General features: G+C 41.1%; 1 protein-coding gene across 8 annotated transcripts in view; it reads right to left on the bottom strand.

Moving 5' to 3' along the window:
- TMCC1 (transmembrane and coiled-coil domain family 1) overlaps window positions 1-18,544 on the bottom strand; it is a 196,148-nt gene that overhangs the window by 13,358 nt on the left and 164,246 nt on the right. For all 8 annotated transcript variants that reach the window (XM_077820936.1, XM_077820929.1, XM_077820930.1 and 5 more), the window contains one exon: window positions 2,967-3,892. In XM_077820936.1, the coding sequence (XP_077677062.1) occupies window positions 2,967-3,892 (926 nt within the window). The remainder of the gene's footprint in view (window positions 1-2,966; window positions 3,893-18,544) is intronic.

Raw genomic sequence — 18,544 nt, forward strand, 5'->3', positions numbered from 1 at the left:
TTCTTGGCAACATTTTGGCGGCGACGCTTCTTTCTGCTGCCACTTCTCGGCGGCATTTCGGCGGCGGGGTGTCCGGTGCCCGCCACAGTCTTCTGGGAATAGGAATGTGCTATTTCCACAGAAAGATTGCAGACCACTGCTGTAGAGCTTAAAAAACGAGGAGTACTTGTGGCACCTTAGAGGCTTACAAATTTATTTGGGCATAACCTTTTGTGGGCTAAAACCCACTTCATCGGATGCATGCAGTTTTTCTTCTCCTGCTGATAATAGCCCACCTTAATTGATTAGTCTCGTTACAGTTGGTGTGGCAACACCCATTTTTCCATGTTCTTTGTGTATATATATCTTCCTACTGTATTTTCCACTGCATGCATCCGATGAAGTGGGTTTTAGCCCACAAAAGCTTATGCCCAAATAAATTTGTTAGTCTCTAAGGTGCCACAAGTGTGCCTTGGTTTTTTTGCTGATACAGACTAACATGGCTACCACTCTGAAACCTGTAGAGCTTAAGGCACTGGAGGGTAGGAGACACTGCTGTTGGAATAGCTCCACCACCCTTCTGCCCCCTGCAAAGTGGGGGACACAGAATATGTAAACTACAGGGATACCCGCTGCTTCCACACTCACACTGTCTCTGCAGTGGGAATGCAACTGTTGTGTGGAATGGTTGACAATACATTCTATTTAACCGTCCTTTGCCACTGTGGAGCAGGGGAGCACAGAACCCTGGTCTTTGGATACATTGACAATAAGCATGCCTTCTGAGACAGCTGCTGGACATATGGGAGGAAGGGCTGGGGTTAGGCTTCAACGCTCCCATTTTCCTAGTCAGATGCAGGTTCTTGTCTCAATGGTTGGAGGAGGCAGGGTTTCTTCTACCTTACCTGGGAGCAGGCACAGTTTTTTCAGGGGAGAGCAGGGGTTCAATAACTACAGCTGAGGTAGGAAGCGCTAGTCCTGAAGTACATTTGCCCCCAAACCCTCTTTAGTTAACTACTTACCTTGGAGGGACTCTGTAAGGGGAGACTCTTCCCTGCTATTCACTTCTTGATCAGGAAAGAGGAGCAGAGCAGTGAGATGGCAGAATTTATAGGAGTTATTTATGACAGTCAAGTCCGAGAAGACCATGAGGAACTTCAGAGGTGAATGGGCAACATGATGGCAGATGAAGTTCAATGTTGATAAATGGCAAAGTAAGGTACACTAGAAGGAAAATTCTGAACTACTCATACTACTTCTAAACTAACTGCATCAACTCAAGAAAAGGACCTAAGCATCAGTGTACACAGCTCAGTGGAGATCTCTGTTCAATGGGCAGCTGCAGTCAAAAGGCAAACAAGACACCAGGATGCATAAGAGTGGGATGGAGAACATAGAAAATGTTATGTAAATCAACGGTGAGGTCTTGCCTATAATTTCATGCGTGGATCTGGTCACCCTATTTCAGAAAGTATATTGCAGAGTTAGACCGATTCAGAGTATGGCACAGAACAATTAGAGGCATGGAAAGCCTCTCTGATGAGAGATTGTTTATCTGAGAAGGGAGATGACAAGGGAACAAGTATATAAAATAACAAATAGTATAAATATTGTAAATGGAGAGTTTCTGTTCTCCCTGTCTCATAACATAAGAACAAAGGAGACAGATTCAAAACTCAAAATCCTCAGTTTGTACGGAAGGATACAGTGGAGTTGGAACAATTTTTAAAGTGGGGGTGCTGAAAGCCATTGAATCAAACTATAAACCCTGTATATGATGGAAACCACTTCAAGCCAGGGGGTGCTGCAGCACCCCCAGCACTCCTAGGTCCAGCGCCTCTGGAAGGATACTGCAATGCTTGGCTAGGTTTGGGCCTGGCAGCATATGCATATGCTGGAGAAGGCCCTGGCTCCCTTGTTCAGTTCAGCCATGATATCAGAGAGGAAGCTTGGACCATGTAGGACTGAGGCCCCATAGGCCACTGATTCCTCTCACAAGCTATAGTAGCAGCTTTATATACAGATGTATGGTGAAGGGGTCCTACACCTCTGGGGCTGGTTTCTGACTTTTAGCAGTCTGCCTGATGGATATAAGTCTTCCAACTAAGTGAAGCTCCAGAGATGGCCAGACCCACATATAGAGGTGACACTGCAGGGAGTGAGTCTGCTCTCTGGTCATTTAGATGCTAAGTAGAGCCCCAGGAGAAGCTGACTGGGGGAAACTAACTGATCAGGCTGGTGGGCTGGGTGGGGTAAGAACTCAGCTGGCCCCCTCAGAGCAGGGCTGATAAAAGATATACAAGAAGGAAGCTCAGAAGGAGAGAGGGAGGAACAGAGCTAGCTGAGTCTAGTCATACAGAGTCCTCAGAATGGGGAGACCTCTGTTCCCCTCAGGTCCTGCTGAGAGGGCTAAAGATCGGCCAATATTGTAAATAGGCGGTAGCATGGGGGATTGTGGTGATCTTGGTGAAGGGGATTTGCAATAAAGTTTCACTGAGAGCACACCCAGTGGAATCAATGCGGTTTCTGGAGGGAAGAGGACGAGGGCAGAGTCAGGGCCCTGTTACAAGAGGATATGTCATAAAAGACTTCTTATTCTGTCTCCATGTGTTGGCTGGGAAGAATTATAATTGGAACATTTGGACGGGTACAGATCACAGAGAATGTTTCCCTTGGTGAAGCTAAACAAGTATTGCAGGGTGGCTTCCTGGAGATAGATATTTCCACCCAAAATATTTTAAAAAGATAAACGCAGACCTGCACCACACAAAAGCATTCCCACTGTCTCAATTTTTAACCCTGATTTCTATACTGGGACCATAATGATGGAATTTCCACTACACAAGTATACTCAGTTAGCACTGTCCTGGGAAAGACACAATACATTGCCTGCCCTAAGCTGTTTATAGTCCGCTGAGTACTTTAGATTTTTACTGCTCTGTAACTCCTCAGTATTTAATATGGGGGCTAATTAATAAAATGCCTACCTGTACCGCTCCTCTTGCAGAGCCTGCATTATTAACGAATAATCCCTCTGATAGTGAGCCTTAAGGTTCTCAAAGGATTCTTCCAGTCTTGCCTGTGTCTCTCGGATCTCTTGAATCTCATGTAGTATTGCATCAAACCCTGAGCTCTGCATATCCAGAGTGTTTGTTTTGGAGCTAGAAGCTCCCACTGGACCCCCTGTGGTGCTATTAGCTCCCACTGAACCAGATGTGGCACTTGAACAGTCCTCCTCACTGCCATATTTTGGGCTTGACTGAAAGTTATGAATAACACCAAGAGTCTTCCCATCTTCTTGGCCTTCTTCCAAAGAGTCCTTTAGATTAGCAATATTGTCTGCACTCCCAAATTTGTTCCTTATCAGGGAGGCAATCTCCCGGGGTTTGGAGACCACAGCCCCTGCTGCCGAATGCGTGGCTTGGGAGAAGCTGGAAAGCCCACCTTTAACACTGTCTACAACTCCTTCACTAAAGCCAGTGACCTTTGCTCCCACATCCTTCAAGCCCTGGTGCATATCCCTGAAGACATCCTTTGGCTGCCGAGGGATTCCATTTTGTTCAACCTCACGAAGCTTCCGATGGTAGTGCTCTAGCTTCTTCTGCAGCTGCAAAATGGTTTGGGCCGATTTCTGGTTCTTCTTCTCAAACACTTGCTTGATGCGGGCGCTCTGCTGCTTGTCAGCATTGTTGGCTAGTTTCAGGTATTCTGCCACATTGTCATCCCGGGCTGTTTGCTCAATTTTGATCTGCTCTGTCAACTTCAGTATCTTCTGCTGCAGGTGAGTGATGGCTACTTTTGTCCGCTGTGGATCCGGGGTCCCATCAACAGAATCTGCGTTGATGCTGCCATCAGTGCTTGAGGCCACTGCACTAGGGGTTTGTGCTAGGCTGCTTACTTCCGACCGCTCAATCTAGACAAAGGGGGAAAGAATGTGAAGGTTAAAAAACATTGGCTATCCTAATTCAAAAACCATCCACTTTGCTGGGCAGTAACCATCAATGATCATAAACTACATTCCAAGATCTTCAAAACAAAAACTTTGCTTAGAGTCATTGAAACTGCACAGAAAAATTACTCTAATGTTGATTTTTAAAAACAGTCATTTCCACCTTGTCACCCACATCTCATTTTTCCATTTCTCTTTAATTCCCATCCTACAATGGGGGGAGAAGAGCATTTGTGAGCTCTATGTAGTTCATGGGCATCTAAAGGGATGATGCTCAAAACGAAAGGCCAAAAGCCACTTATTTCAAATACATTATACTGAATTGAGGCAATTCCTGACAACAACTTTTATTGCTGCAATAAATGCAAGTGACAACATTGCAATTCATAGAATCATAGAATATCAGGGTTGGAAGGGACCTCAGGAGGTCATCTAGTCCAACCCCCTGCTCAAAGCAGGACCGATCCCCGACTAAATCATCCCAGCCAAGGCTTTGTCAAGCCTGACCTTAAAAACTTCTAGGGAAGGAGATTCCACCACCTCCCTAGGTAACTCATTCCAGTGTTTCACCACCCTCATAGTGAAAAAGTTTTTCCTAATATCCAACCTAAATCTCCCCCACTGCAACTTGAGACCGTTACTCCTTGTTCTGTCATCTGCTACCACTGAGAACAGTCTAGAGCCATCCTCTTTGGAATCCCCTTTCAGGTAGTTGAAAGCAGCTATCAAATCCCCCTTCATTCTTCTCTTCCGTAGACTAAACATCCCCAGTTCCCTCAGCCTCTCCTCATAAGTCATGTGTTCCAGTCCCCTAATCATTTTTGTTGCTCTCCGCTGGACTCTCTCCAATTTTTCCACATCCTTCTTGTAGTGTGGGGCCCAAAACTGGACACAGTACTCCAGATGAGGCCTCACCAATGTCGAATAGAGGGGAACGATCACGTCCCTCGATCTGCTGGCAACACCCCTACTTATACATCCCAAAATGCCATTGGCCTTCTTGGCAACAAGGGCACACTGTTGACTCATATCCAGCTTCTCATCCACTGTAACCCCTAGGTCCTTCAAAGAGCAAGAAATAAGAACTAAGGTAGGCTATTGAAAATATTCACATATATACTTCATGTTCTCATCCGTGCAAAATGTGCTATTATTGTAACAATAAAGGGGTCAAATCGAGTCCTAAAGTGAGCCCACAGCCTCTTTTCCTGCAGGGGGGACAGACCATGGCCTGAAATGCCAGCGTTTCAAAAATATAGTTTACTTGGAATCTTTAAAACTCTTAATGCCTGCAGTAAATAAATTATTTTAAACAGTTATGGGACAGAAAAAGTGCCAAGCCTTGTTTCCATTCAGAACAGGTACAGACCAGTGCCCTTGAGTTGAAGCATCACACTTTTCTTTCTGAATTCAGACTATTTTTTATTCTGCCAAGACTAAGGCTGGTTTGGATCAATGTTGAGCATACAATAAAATGAAGCGAGTTGAAAAATGAGCAGGGGCAGACGGAGATCTGCAGAAAGCACTATTGGTAACTATCCAACATACCAATAGCAATAAAAGTGAATGGGTAATTTCTAAAGTATTTCTTCTCAGTACCAACAGCACTTATATACACACATTAACGGCAATTTGCCTAGTAACCAGAAACAGAGATTCCAACTTATTTCCCTTTGAAAAAATGTCTTAATGTTTAAGAAAAATAAAAGCATAACATTTATTTTCACTACAGAATCTCCAACATTAACAACCCATGTTCAGTGTTTTTCCTGCCTCAGTCTTGGTTTCCATTATCTGGTGCCTTTCAACATTCTTACTGTTTGTATGCACTTTGTAAGGAGACATCACAGCATATCTCTTAAGTGTAGAGCACCAACCACTAGTCTGTCCAAGACTTTTCACTTTGGAAGAAAAGGAATTTAACTACAAAGAGTTGTCAATCAAAAGAAACCAACCACTAATTACAGGTTTCAGAGTAACAGCCGTGTTAGTCTGTATTCGCAAAAAGAAAAGGAGTACTTGTGGCACCTTAGAGACTAACCAATTTATTTGAGCATGAGCTTTCGTGAGCTACAGAAGTGAGCTGTAGCTCACAAAAGCTCATGCTCAAATAAATTGGTTAGTCTCTAAGGTGCCACAAGTACTCCTTTTCTTTTTGCAACCACTAATTGATGCACTGTTACAACTCAAGGAGGTGGAAGCTGGTTTCAGTGTAGGCTAACATTTTTGGAAGTGTCAGAGATTTACGAGTCTAGACCCATTTTCAAAAGTGACATGCATTTAGGATGTGGTTTTGCTCCGAAGAGCCTAAATCACTTTTGAAAATGAGACTAGCGTTTTAAATCTCTTAGTAACTTTTGAAAATTCTACCTGGTATCCTTAAAATTGCCTACCAAGTGTATACAGTATATCTGTACACATAAACATGATTTTTCGAGCAGAGACTACATGACTTTTGACCCCTACAGGCAGGTTTCCTTTAACATCTTTGAACAAATATATTGATTTAAACCATAAATGTTCACACCCCATGGATTTGCAGAGATGACAATAGATAGAAGCAGACACTGAAATTATCCTCAGGAGGAAGCAATATAAATTAATTCATAAAACAGACATATACTGATCTACATTGGCAACAAAGTGTAAAGGGAGAAGTAAGAAGAGTGTTTGTTACATAGCTTCCTAATAAAGTGGAAAATACTGAACCCTTAGAGTTGAAAAACCCTTTAGATTTTGCACTCCCTGCCCTCCACCCTGCAAGTACAAGAATGTGCTGTCTCTCATCTAGCCTACCTTGGCTTTTCTGAGATGCAATAACCTTTCCCAGTGCATGGCTTCCACAAAGAAGAGTTAACATGCCTACAACAGCTCTACTAAAAGCCAAGCTCTTGTTCTGATCTGAGTACAGCAAAACTAATCAGTTGTCTGAAGGTAGCTCACTAATCACTACCTGAAACCATGAATCATGTAATTACTTAGTAACTCCTCCCCTTCAAGAGGAAAGGCATTATCCCTGCACAAGGCTTGGGGGTGAAATAAAAACATGACATCATCCCAGCCATGGAAAAAAATATTAAAGGGACAGCTCATTTTTATAACATTCAAAGTAAAGCATTAATGCAAGCCTGCACATAGATGGCAATATCCAAAAGCATGAATTTCCATTTTACCCACTGGACTCAGTTGTGTAATTATAGAATAGCAATCCCATTTTCAGATACAAAGTAGCAGCTATGAGTTAGGTTGCATGGAGCAAAAAGTGCTAGAGATGTAGACAAAGCAAAAGTTTGCTCTCTTTCTACCATTCATGCTCCTTCCCCACAGTTTATGCTGTAAAACAAGAGCCACATAAGACAAAGGGCATGACAGAGTCATGGCCATACAGAACAAATTACCAAACTCTGATAAGAGCAGTATTAATACAGCACTGCTGAAAGGAAAGTCACAGCACTGTTTATTCCTGCATTTGCCATGCAGGACACCAGCATAAAACAAGTTAGACAAAGAGAAAACAATGGAAAACAGGTTTAATTTAATTAGAGCTACTATTTTTTGCTGCTTCTGATGACAGCACTTGGCCCAAATAAACTTGGGAAGTTTATTTAATAAAGCCCATTACACCCTCTAGGAAATATTTATCAATGAGCAGTGCAATTAGAAGCCTCAGCTTTCCAGATGCAGTTCTTTTCCTGCATAGCATTCAATACATTTCCTCGGTCACAGTGAAGAAACAGTGGACACTCAAACAATGCAGCTTTTAACAACTCTCTTTCCTTGGAAGTCAACGTTTTTCCTTAGAAGTCCCTGGGGCTGTGTATTTCAGGAACCTGGTTACTAGGTAAAATGTAACTCCTGCTCTGTCCCCTAGACTTGACTGCTTTCTTTATGCCAGAAGGCTTTTTCTTTCTCATTGCTCTCACTGTAATCCGTCCAATGCTCTGTGCCTAGAATGTATCAATTTACAAGCCACATATTTCTATTGAAGTCTGTCATTTGAACACAAGGAAATGGTGGGATGTAAAGAAACAAATAACCACGAATAATATGAAAGCTCAAACAAAGGACAGACGAAATTTTTGCAAGAGTGAATTGCTCTGAGTTGCCATTGTTAACACAGCATTCCTGAACTGGCCTATCAGTCATTAACAACTAATAATGTCTATTTGTAACACATACTGGAGATTAAAAGTGCTACATAAGTAAAGAGCACTTGCCTTGGACTAGGCAATTTGTTTTTTCCCCCGTCTTTGAGATGGGGACACTGAGGCCGAGGTTATGTGACTCAGGAATTTGGGTTCAGGGCAGGGAAAAAAAAACATCCTTTTACTCCTCCTTTCATGTCCAGCATTTGTATAAAAGGAGGCACACAGTGGTAACTCATCCATTTAAAACAATTAATTCCTTTCTCATTCTTGAAACTTCGTTATACAAGCTGCAGGAAAAGCAAACAACGAAAAGCCCATTTCACATTTTGTTTCTAGACTTTTTCACTATCAGGTTCTTATGCACTAGTACAATGCGGCTGTGTTTGGTACAATGTTTTATAAACTGCTTCCACTGGAATAAATAGAATCAGTGAAATATTTCTACTGGACTAAAGCGGTGTAAAAACAAACTTGCATTTTGGGCTTCATGTGACCTTTAAAGCTCTACATAAATAGGTTGTGAGATTTGCGAAGCATGGATCACAAACATCATAATGGTGCTCATTCTCTTCTCCCTGACTAGCCTGCTGACTGTCTTAAACACTTGGCAGCGCCCCTCACTAGTCTATTTAGATAATTATTTTAATCCAATTTATATCTCAATCTGTAAACCCCACAGGAAACATTCCTGCATTCATTTTAAGAACATGCACTTTGTCAAGCACAAAAAAAAAAATCTATTAGAATGAAGCTTCAGAGATAGATTTCCTCCCTCCATGAAGTTTAATATACCCTTGACACAATACAGTATACATACAGTAAGTTGTAATAAATACCCTCCATTAGATAGGCAGCAATCTACTGCACTGTCATAACACAAATTAGTGCTGGGCAGGGTCAGCAGGGCCACTAGCTAGTAACCTAGCACTGAAGTTCACTGTTTATTATTACACAAAATCTTGTCTGACATTTGGAAGTTATATTGTTTGACATTTCATTTTATGTTCTAAAGGATTCTGGGTGCTGGAAACCTAGGAATATTATTCTTCCGTCTGGGGTGACTGTGGAAATATCAGCTACTGACTGAAGCAGCCTTAGTCATAGAAATTGCTTGGTAATCAAGAGGGGATACTGGTTTAAAAAAAAAAAAGGTTTCTAGGCAGTACCAATAGTTAGTATTAATCTGTTCTGCTAAAAGCACACAGGTTAGCAATACTACACAGAGAATATTAAATCTCTGAGATACAGGCTTACATGTATTTTTGAAGAGTATGTAATTAAGTTTCTCTACTTGGAATTCGTGATTTTCATCAATCTTTTCTTAGGACTGTAGCTCTGATATCTGATTACCTCATCAAGCCGTATATCGAACAAGGACCTTGTACGGGATCCCTGATCAAGTCAACAGATACTTTACATGCAGTTGTGGTTCAGTTTACAATTTCTCTCACTTGACATTCTTACAGAAGCACCAACACAGCCCTGCTTACTCAGTGTGTTGATATGATCTTATCACTCCTCTCAATTGCCTTATACAGTAGCTTTGCAGCTCTAGTGAGAGGAGTCTTTATTAAACTGTTCACAAAGATTTACCCCTTATTGCTGGATTAGGGAAACTAATACCAAGTGCATGTGAAAATAAACTGAAAACTAATGCAAAATTCTCAGAAAATAATGGTTCTGAAAGAGATCAATTTCTTCGATAAATTAATACGGTCTCTCAAGAGCATAGGGTGCTAAAAGTGAGCGGTTGTGGAATCTATCCAGGACATAAGAGACAAACCTGTAGAGAGCAACACAATTATGTTATTTTTCACAAATCAGCTTCTCCCCAAGCTGAGCTTTTACTATAACCATAACAGCAATTTGCACATTTCAATGCTATGAAACAATATGGGATGTTAAACACTATTTTACTATAAAAATAATTTCACTAGATTTTGGTGCACTGTAAGCTGGTTCCACTGGGAGATGCTCTAAATCATTCTAATGCCCCAACCTCTTTCTCTAACACTCCAAGTTGGTTTTCTTTCATGGAGAGGTGGTCAGTGGTGGAACTTCATAGTGAAACAGTTGGGTCGCTTTCTTTTCACCAGCCTGATCAAGATTCCTTAGGGTTTTAAGGCCTTGTTTACATGGGGAAACTGACTAACAGCCACAGCAGAATAAAATATTCCAGAATAGCTGCCTGTGTGGACACTATTCTGGAATGAAATTGATTTTTTATTGTACTACAGCTAGTTTGGTCAAGAAACCCCAAACACTTGGCAAAACCTATATCCTTCAGAACACTGGGGAGTTCTGGTGTCTAAAACTAATGATGTAGGATTACTGAAAAATCTACCTTAGTTAGATGCTATAGGGATGCTGTGGAAGGAATATAATATGTTCAGTGTGAACACCTGAAAGTGAGTTAACATTCAATTGCTCATATCGCAAATGTGTTTCCCCAATGTCCTACCTAATAAGTCAGTCCAGACAGGCTAGTATGACCTTTTAGCAGCATATGAAAACAAGAAATGTCCTGAAAGCTGTTTTGTCCCCACTATTAAAGGAGACTGGGCCACATGATGACCCCAGTTTTTTTTCCTACTTCCTGGCAGGTGGAGATTGTCTTCTGGATGCCTTAGCTAAAGGGTTTAATTCATTGTTAATTCATCACTGTTTAAATTGACAGGATTAGTCCCCTACAAGAGTTTTTCTACATATCTACTCCACAGCGCAGAGCCTATGAAGAATCTTTTTTCCCTCCTCCCCCGCAGTCTTTCTATAGATTATATATACACAGAGTCTTATTTACAGTATGGTGGGTCGTCTTAATAAACCTTGGTGGGAACATTTCACACACACACAAAGGTACCTGCCGACTCATTGAAAATCCAGACTTACTTTGTTTCCAAGTAGGGCAGCTGGCTTTAAGCCAGTAACAGCATCGCTCCGGGCACACATGGTTTTAGGAGCCGTTTATTGCAGCTTCTATTCCCTCCTCTCTGCCTGAAGCTTTGAAAACGTGACCAAGAAGTGTCGTCTTAGAATAAAAAAACTATGGGAAGGTGAGAGAGGATCTGGCTGTTGCAAGGGAAGGATGACTCTGCTGGGAGTAGCTCTGGGAAGGTGCATAACTGGTTTCTGAGCAGATTGGACAAGTCATGTCTCCTGATGATCAAGATCTCTCCATACGTGATAAACATTCACAACAACTAAACACTCAAGAAGTGTTTGCACTGTATCCCCTCCCCGCCCCAAAAAACTCCCCACACCACCATAAGATCAAAACAGAAGTCATGAGTCTGATTTCCTGTTGAAATTTCCCCTCTCTAAATGAACAGATTCATTAAAGTACATTTAATACAATGGATATACAGTAGGTGGAGAGAGAATCGGAGGATTGGTATTGAAATTCCTAGTAGCCAAGAGCTAACTAATTCACAAGGAATAGACAGACTCTTCTTTCCTCAAAGCACACGAGAGAGTATAGACTCTTGGGATCCCACTGATGGTTAAGAGGCAGTCAAACCATTAATAAAGTGAGATCTGTAATCATTTTTAGGGGAACAAAAATTAAAGAGGAGAGAAGAAATCTCTGGCCAGGTCTACACTACAGACCTATATCAGTATAACTACATTGCTCAGGGCTGTGAAAAATCCTCAGCCCATAGTGATGTAGTTATACTGATCTAACCCCCACCTCCGACCCCGTGTAGACAGCACTATGTCTCCTGTTGACACAGCTACCGCCTTTAGGGGAGGTGGATTAACTACGCCGATGGCTGAAGCTCCCATCAGCGCAGGAGCATCCTCACTAAAGTGGTGCAGCTGAGCCGCTGCAGCGCAGTACATGAAGACAAGCCTTTTTCATGTTTGACTGAATCGCCGGCCTACTGCTCTTTAAAGATTCATGTCTGTAGCCACACCCTCTTCAAGCTGTAATCTCATCAATTCCCAAAAGCAAAAGTGGTTAGGGTCAGATCAATAGCTAGCACTACTTAACCAGGGCCTCAGAGTCATGGTAGGGACACCTGGAGTTGTGGTCTTTCAGAGGAGATGTAAAAGTGTGGTCCTGACCACTTGTTTTTAGATCTCCCATGGTAAAGTTCTGCAGTAGTTAAAACTGTCAACCAAATGCTCAGTGTGAGTAATTACATTCTGCCTTTCTGAGTTGACACATTCTTTTAAATGACAGGTTTCAGAGTAGCACTTTTCGGCTAAGTCTTCACTGCCAAAAAGGTAGTGTATTTTTTAAACATAGTGGGATAGCTAATACCTGTTACCCTGGGGTTTAAAAATGACAACGAAGCCCAAACAACAAAAACAAACCTTTTTTAAATCATGAAGACAAAGCATGAGAGAGTAGGAGACAACAAAACCAATCACTATTCTATTCTTAAGAGATTACTTGCTTTTATAGAGAACAAAGTATTTTACCATAAAATCTGATAAAACTTGTTTCTTTGAAAATATTTTATTCATTACAAGAGACAGATTTATCTTTCCCTCCTGTATAAATCACAGCCCATTTTTCTACATGCAATTAGAAATGCAGGTGTCCCCAGGGAACAGTAAGGTTTGTGTATATAAACTCAGTTTTTAAGTTGGTTTTAATTAGCTTTTTACAGTGACAAGGGGAAAAGATATGCTGCAATCCCATTCCTGGGAATCTCGCATAGACAGACATACAGACAGACGGAGTGTGTGGGGATAGACAGACAAAAATGCCAAGATATGGTACTAAAATAATCAGTTATCTGACGTTAGTCAAAAGACCACTGATGTCCAATAGACTGAGTGCTTTCATCATCTTAAAGATTTAAAGTACCCTGGACAAGAAAAAAGTGGCTATGACTGAATTCCAGCAAAGCTGAAATGATTGCATTAGACAGGCATTGTAAACAGTAGCAGCTTTCTGATTTTTTGGCAGAGTGTTTTCAGAGGGCCAGTGCAAGACACAAGATCAATGTGTATGTATTGTTGTTTTTTTTATTAGGGCTGTAGAGGATCAGTAGTCAATTGTGGCCAGGGTCATTACCATTGCCATCACCTGACTAAGACACTTCCTTTTGCATTCTGATCTGGTTACTGTGTGGCATGTGTCTGCAGTATTATGGATGAGTCACTATATGGGACTAAACCTCCTCACAGTCCCAAGCAGCTGCTACAGAAGGTAGAAACAAGGCAAAAGGAAATTCTGTTTACCTACTGCTTTTCTCTGTGTACTAACTGCTGGTTGGAACATGGGTCAACTGTAAGGTTCCAAATGGATTCAGACCCAAGGATGTTAATGCCTACCTCTTATCTGGAGCTTTCAAGATATTTTATGAGGTCAGAGTTATCCCATTTTATAGAAGGGGAAACTGAGGCACAGAGGGGCAAAGTGACTTGCACAAGGACACCCAGCAGTCCACTGGCAGAGCTGGGAATAGAAGAGTCTCTTGAATCCCAGACAAGTACTCTAACCATGAGGCCACACTGACCTCCTGGATGTTCCATATATTATCTTAACCTCTAAGAGCACAGAGAACATGGCTATTTGTACTGAGGTAGGTTAAAGAGGAAGAACAGGTACAGCTGTATCTCAACACTCCAGGCATTTCTGAGCTTGAGAAATCCCCCCCGAGCTTGAGAAATGACATGGATCCGACACTTTATAAAAGGGTCTCATGTTTGTTTAAAATGGAACATATACCAGGCATGGTTCTCTGATCTAGCTTTAGTTGCTCTCTTCCATTGTTCCATTTTAAGATCAGCATTTCTTACTTTGACAAGCAATGTTCCTTAAAAAGCAAAATTTTCACATCTTACTAATTACATCATACAGTTAATGAAAAACAGGCAATATTAGATATCCATTCAACAAACCGCAAGTGCCGCATGAAGTGGTGTTGGTCTCTGAAGATCTCACTGTTCCCTTTGAATCAGTAATGAACCAATACCCCAGTATGGCTCTAGGGAGTGCTGTGCTGTGCTTGTGAGGTGCAGTCTCACCTTAGATGTGAGACTAAAATCCTGACAACTTGTGGTTGCTGAAAATCCCATAACACTTGTTGCAAAAACAGAAGAGTTAACCCCAATGCCCTGTACTAAATCCAATTAGTTTTTGCAGCGTTCCTAGCATAGGACAGAAATGATAGCATCTATCCCATATATGACTGTGCATCTCTATTTGATCATCCCACTACATACTACATGAAAAAGCACATAGTAATCCTTCTGAATGAAAGGAGATATGCAAATATCAGGGATTACTATAAATCAGCTTCAACACACACATTTAAATATAATTTGTGATCAACAGAAGGAAGACAGTTTCCACAGTATGCATCCGATGAAGTGAGCTGTAGCTCACGAAAGCTCATGCTCAAATAAATTGGTCAGTCTCTAAGGTGCCGCAAGTACTCCTTTTCTTTTTGCGAATACAGACTAACACGGCTGTTACTCTGAAATCTGTCAGAAGGAAGACAGTCACCTACCACAAACCTTACAGCAAGTGGTTCTTCCCTTAGTTGAGCAATGTTTGGATTAAGATTGTACCAGCCCTAAAGACATCACATTTTTAAGATTAACAACATGTGAGAAAGAAAGAAAAATGGTCAACCTCCATGGCAGAAGTTTTCAAATTGTGGTCTACAGACCACAGGTGGTTTGAAGAGAGCTGGCTGATCACATAGTGCTTCCTCATTTGCCACTGCTAAATTGAATTAAAAAGCCGCTCAAATATATTAAATGCTTTCCTAATATTACTTTTCCATACAGGCAATCGCTGTATATGCCACAGGGATGTTATGCAACTGTGAATGGTAGTAAAGATACTCCATAATATTGTGAAAGGTAGAGCGTGTGGTCCACATTATTTGTGTTGTCCTTAATATGAAAAAATCTGAAAACCTCTGATCTATGGAAACAGTTAATCTCAGCTCTGCAAGGCTGGCACAAATAACCACATTCAAATGCAAAAGTAAAAGTAAAACAAACTTTATAAGCCACCAGGAAGCCTTTGACATATGCACTGAGGCTACTACATTGTCCACCCTAACTGAAGTCAGGTTACTTGTGTAATAAAACTCTTCTCTTCAGTCCCAATTGCATTCCACAGAGAAGGAAGAGGAGGTTATTTACCTGTAATTGGAGGTTCTTCAATGTGTGGTCCCTATCTGTATTCCACTGTGTCCGAAGTTGGAGAATTTGAAAGTAGGGCGAGCCAGGTGCATGCAGGGACCAGTGGACATTACTTTCAAATTCTCCGACTCCGGACGCTTGGTGTGCAGGCATAACCCTCTCAGTGGACTACAAGAGGGACCATCACTTGAAGCAGCAGCAGTTTTTCTGCAAGATTTCACTTTGTGAGAAGCCTTCTTGGCATTATTATTAATCAGAATGAAAAAAAATTTCAGATTGTGCTTTGGTGCTCCATCTACTCAGATTTTATGTCAGAAATGCAAATAGTCTGTGAGGGGACATTACGGCTCACCTGAAGGGGTCTGAGAAATTCTTTAGCTACTTCAGCGTTTATTCAACAGTTAGCCTTTTGATAGAACATGGAAGATACCCAGTTGGTATCCATGACAGATAGGGTTGCAACAATCTACAGGCTAGGCATTGTGTTGCTGCTCTGTGATATCAAAAAAGGATAATCAGAAAATGTCATGGAGGTGGCTGGCTTCAGATGGAATAGTACAATTAAGGTGCATTAATGTGTGCAACAGTGAAATATCAGAACTGAACACAGCCCTGGTCTGAAAGCACAACACACTAGGTGTGACTTTTCTAGATTTTAATGTAAACAATATTCACATGAACTACAGAAGAACAGCTTTGTTAGTGTAACGAGCTATTCTAGTCCCACGTCTTATTTCACTTTTTTAATGCTACATCTGCTTTTTGGAGGCTGCTTATTAAATCTGCACAAAATTTCTCTAACGGTAAGAGGACCCCCTACCACAAGCCTTTGTTTGTCCAGTGCAGAACTACACACATTCTCAATCACCAGCCTTCTGGTTCGTTGTTTATGTAACACACAGACTTAATCATTCTTAGATTCTCCATACACATCAAGGAGGGGCCCTATAGTATAGATGTAAATAGAGGAAATTTCTGTTAACATTCAAGTCTGGATCAATGCAAGAACAGGTTGAAGGTCCAGAAATTGATAAAGTGAATTATTCATGGAGACATTCTTTTAACAAGGTTTTCCACACAATGCAAAGGAACATACACAACTATATCTTAAGGCAAACTGACGACAGATGTGCTATGAAACAGGAGTTCCTAAAGGCTGAGTGTTCAGTCCCCCACACATTCTTTACAGCTCTGCACTGTAACATTCTATTCCACATACACATAGGAGCCTTCGGTAAGTCAGCATCTAAGAATTGTTTTGAGCAACTCCTATTATGATCTTTACATTCAAATTCTCAATATATTCAGATCTAAAAGACAGAGCTTGCTAAATCAGACACGTGAACAGAAGCATAGACTTGAGAGTCTTGCTCGTATTTTTAATACTCAAGCTAGTCAGTCAGGTCTAATTGACATTAACAGGACCTCCCAGAATCAGTAACATTTTTTGCCTGCAGCCAACTGCCCCTCAAGGAGGTATGAAGTTCTTTCCTATCTTTGAAAAAGAAAAATCAGAAAAATTGCTTCCAATTTGATTCTTTTGCTTGCCCCAACTACAAAGTATAAGGGACAAACAACTTAGCACCAAGAGGAAATAGCTTTGTAATTTATCCATAGAAACTAAAATGACCACTAAAGCAGTTCTACTGTATATGGTGTGTTACATCGTCAAAACTTTATATAGACAATAATCACGCCTCAATATCTCTGCATGGTAAACATTTATACCACCAGCTTACAGAAGGGGGAATGACCGAAGGTATATAACTAACCAGGGGCATAAGGACTACTTGCCCATCTACATTATAGGCAAAGTTTTTAATAGGACTTAAATGAACTGTGAGATGTAGGCTCCTAAATCACTTTGAAAATAGGACTTAGGCAACCTTGAAAATTTTCACCCGACAGTTTTCAGTTACAATATAGCTGTCCTGACCCAGTCAATAAGTGGTTCTATTTTGTAATGTAGACGTGATCTAACTTGCTGGTTAAAGTGACAGAGCAACCAGCTTTATTTTCCATATATCTGCAACGCACGAGAGTTCCAGAAAAGGACCAATATTTGAGCATTAGTAAGTGAAATGAAAGAAAAAAAATATGTTTAATGTTGCTACTGCCGTGACCTGTCTTATCAGAAAGAATTAACTGTGGTGTCAGTTACAACACAACCAACACAACACATTTCACATTCTTGCACCTTTACTTAGTGCACTAACACACAAACACCCCCCGCCCTCCGCACACACACAAACCAACCAGCCCACCCCCCAGTAACCCTGGTTATTCCCTGGATTGTTGAGGTCTACAAATCTGGTACCGCTTGCAAGATCATATATTCTTCTCACTTTTATACCCAGTTGGCTGAAGCCCTGCATCTTGGTCACCATTCTTCTGGTCTAAGACTGGAAGGGACTCTTTTAGGAATCAGTCACTACTAACTGCTAAAAGGTAAAAGCTGATTGACAAGAAACACATTCTCCTTGAGGAATACATATGGTTCAACCACTGCCCAAGAACCAGAAGCAGGTGGGGTGTGTGGAAAGGGATGATATAAAGGTGAATATTTATTATGTAGGTGCAATACAGACATAGGATGAGACATGGTCCTCACTCTGAGGAGAGAGGAAAGGGCACAACATACAAGTGTTCAACAAGTGATTATTCACACATTTTACATTTTTAAAAATGATTAAAACTACCTCCAAATACCCCGCCATCAAGGCACAATCAGCCAGTTTGACTTCTTATAGGTGTCACAGTAGAAGTGGGTCTTCAGGAAGGTCTTGAATGCATAGAGTAATGATTTAGTGGATCAATTCAGGAATGACTTCCCAGATGTAAAGAGGCGTGTGGAAGAAAATCACTTGTGATAGGTGGACAAGTGGGACATTAAGACTGACATCATAGGCAACACATTACAAGAATATAGAGGTAGATAAATGAGGACAGAATTATGTGCAGGGCCCTGAAGGAGCTTGATCTTTGAGAGGAAAGAGGAAGAGATAGTAATAGACATTGCCATATATATATGTGGATCAATGCAAGAACAGGTTGAAGGTCCAGAAATTGATAAAGTCAATTATTCATGGAGACATTCTTTTAACAAGGTTTTCCACACAGTGCAAAGGTACATACACAACCAGGTCTTAAGGCAAACTACCGATAGATGTGCTATGAAACAGGAGTTCCTCAAGGCTATATATATAAAATTGACTGAAGGGAAACCATGTGGATGTCAGGAAGTCCAGGGAGCAGGCGGTTACACTAATAAAAACAGGAGAGGAGGTGGATGAATTTTAATTATAGGGCTAGATATCTTGAAAACAAGTCTATTTATTTGAAATACAGGGTATAA

The sequence above is a fragment of the Eretmochelys imbricata genome, chromosome 7, assembly GCF_965152235.1.
Source record: "Eretmochelys imbricata isolate rEreImb1 chromosome 7, rEreImb1.hap1, whole genome shotgun sequence".
NCBI lineage: Eukaryota > Metazoa > Chordata > Testudines > Cheloniidae > Eretmochelys > Eretmochelys imbricata.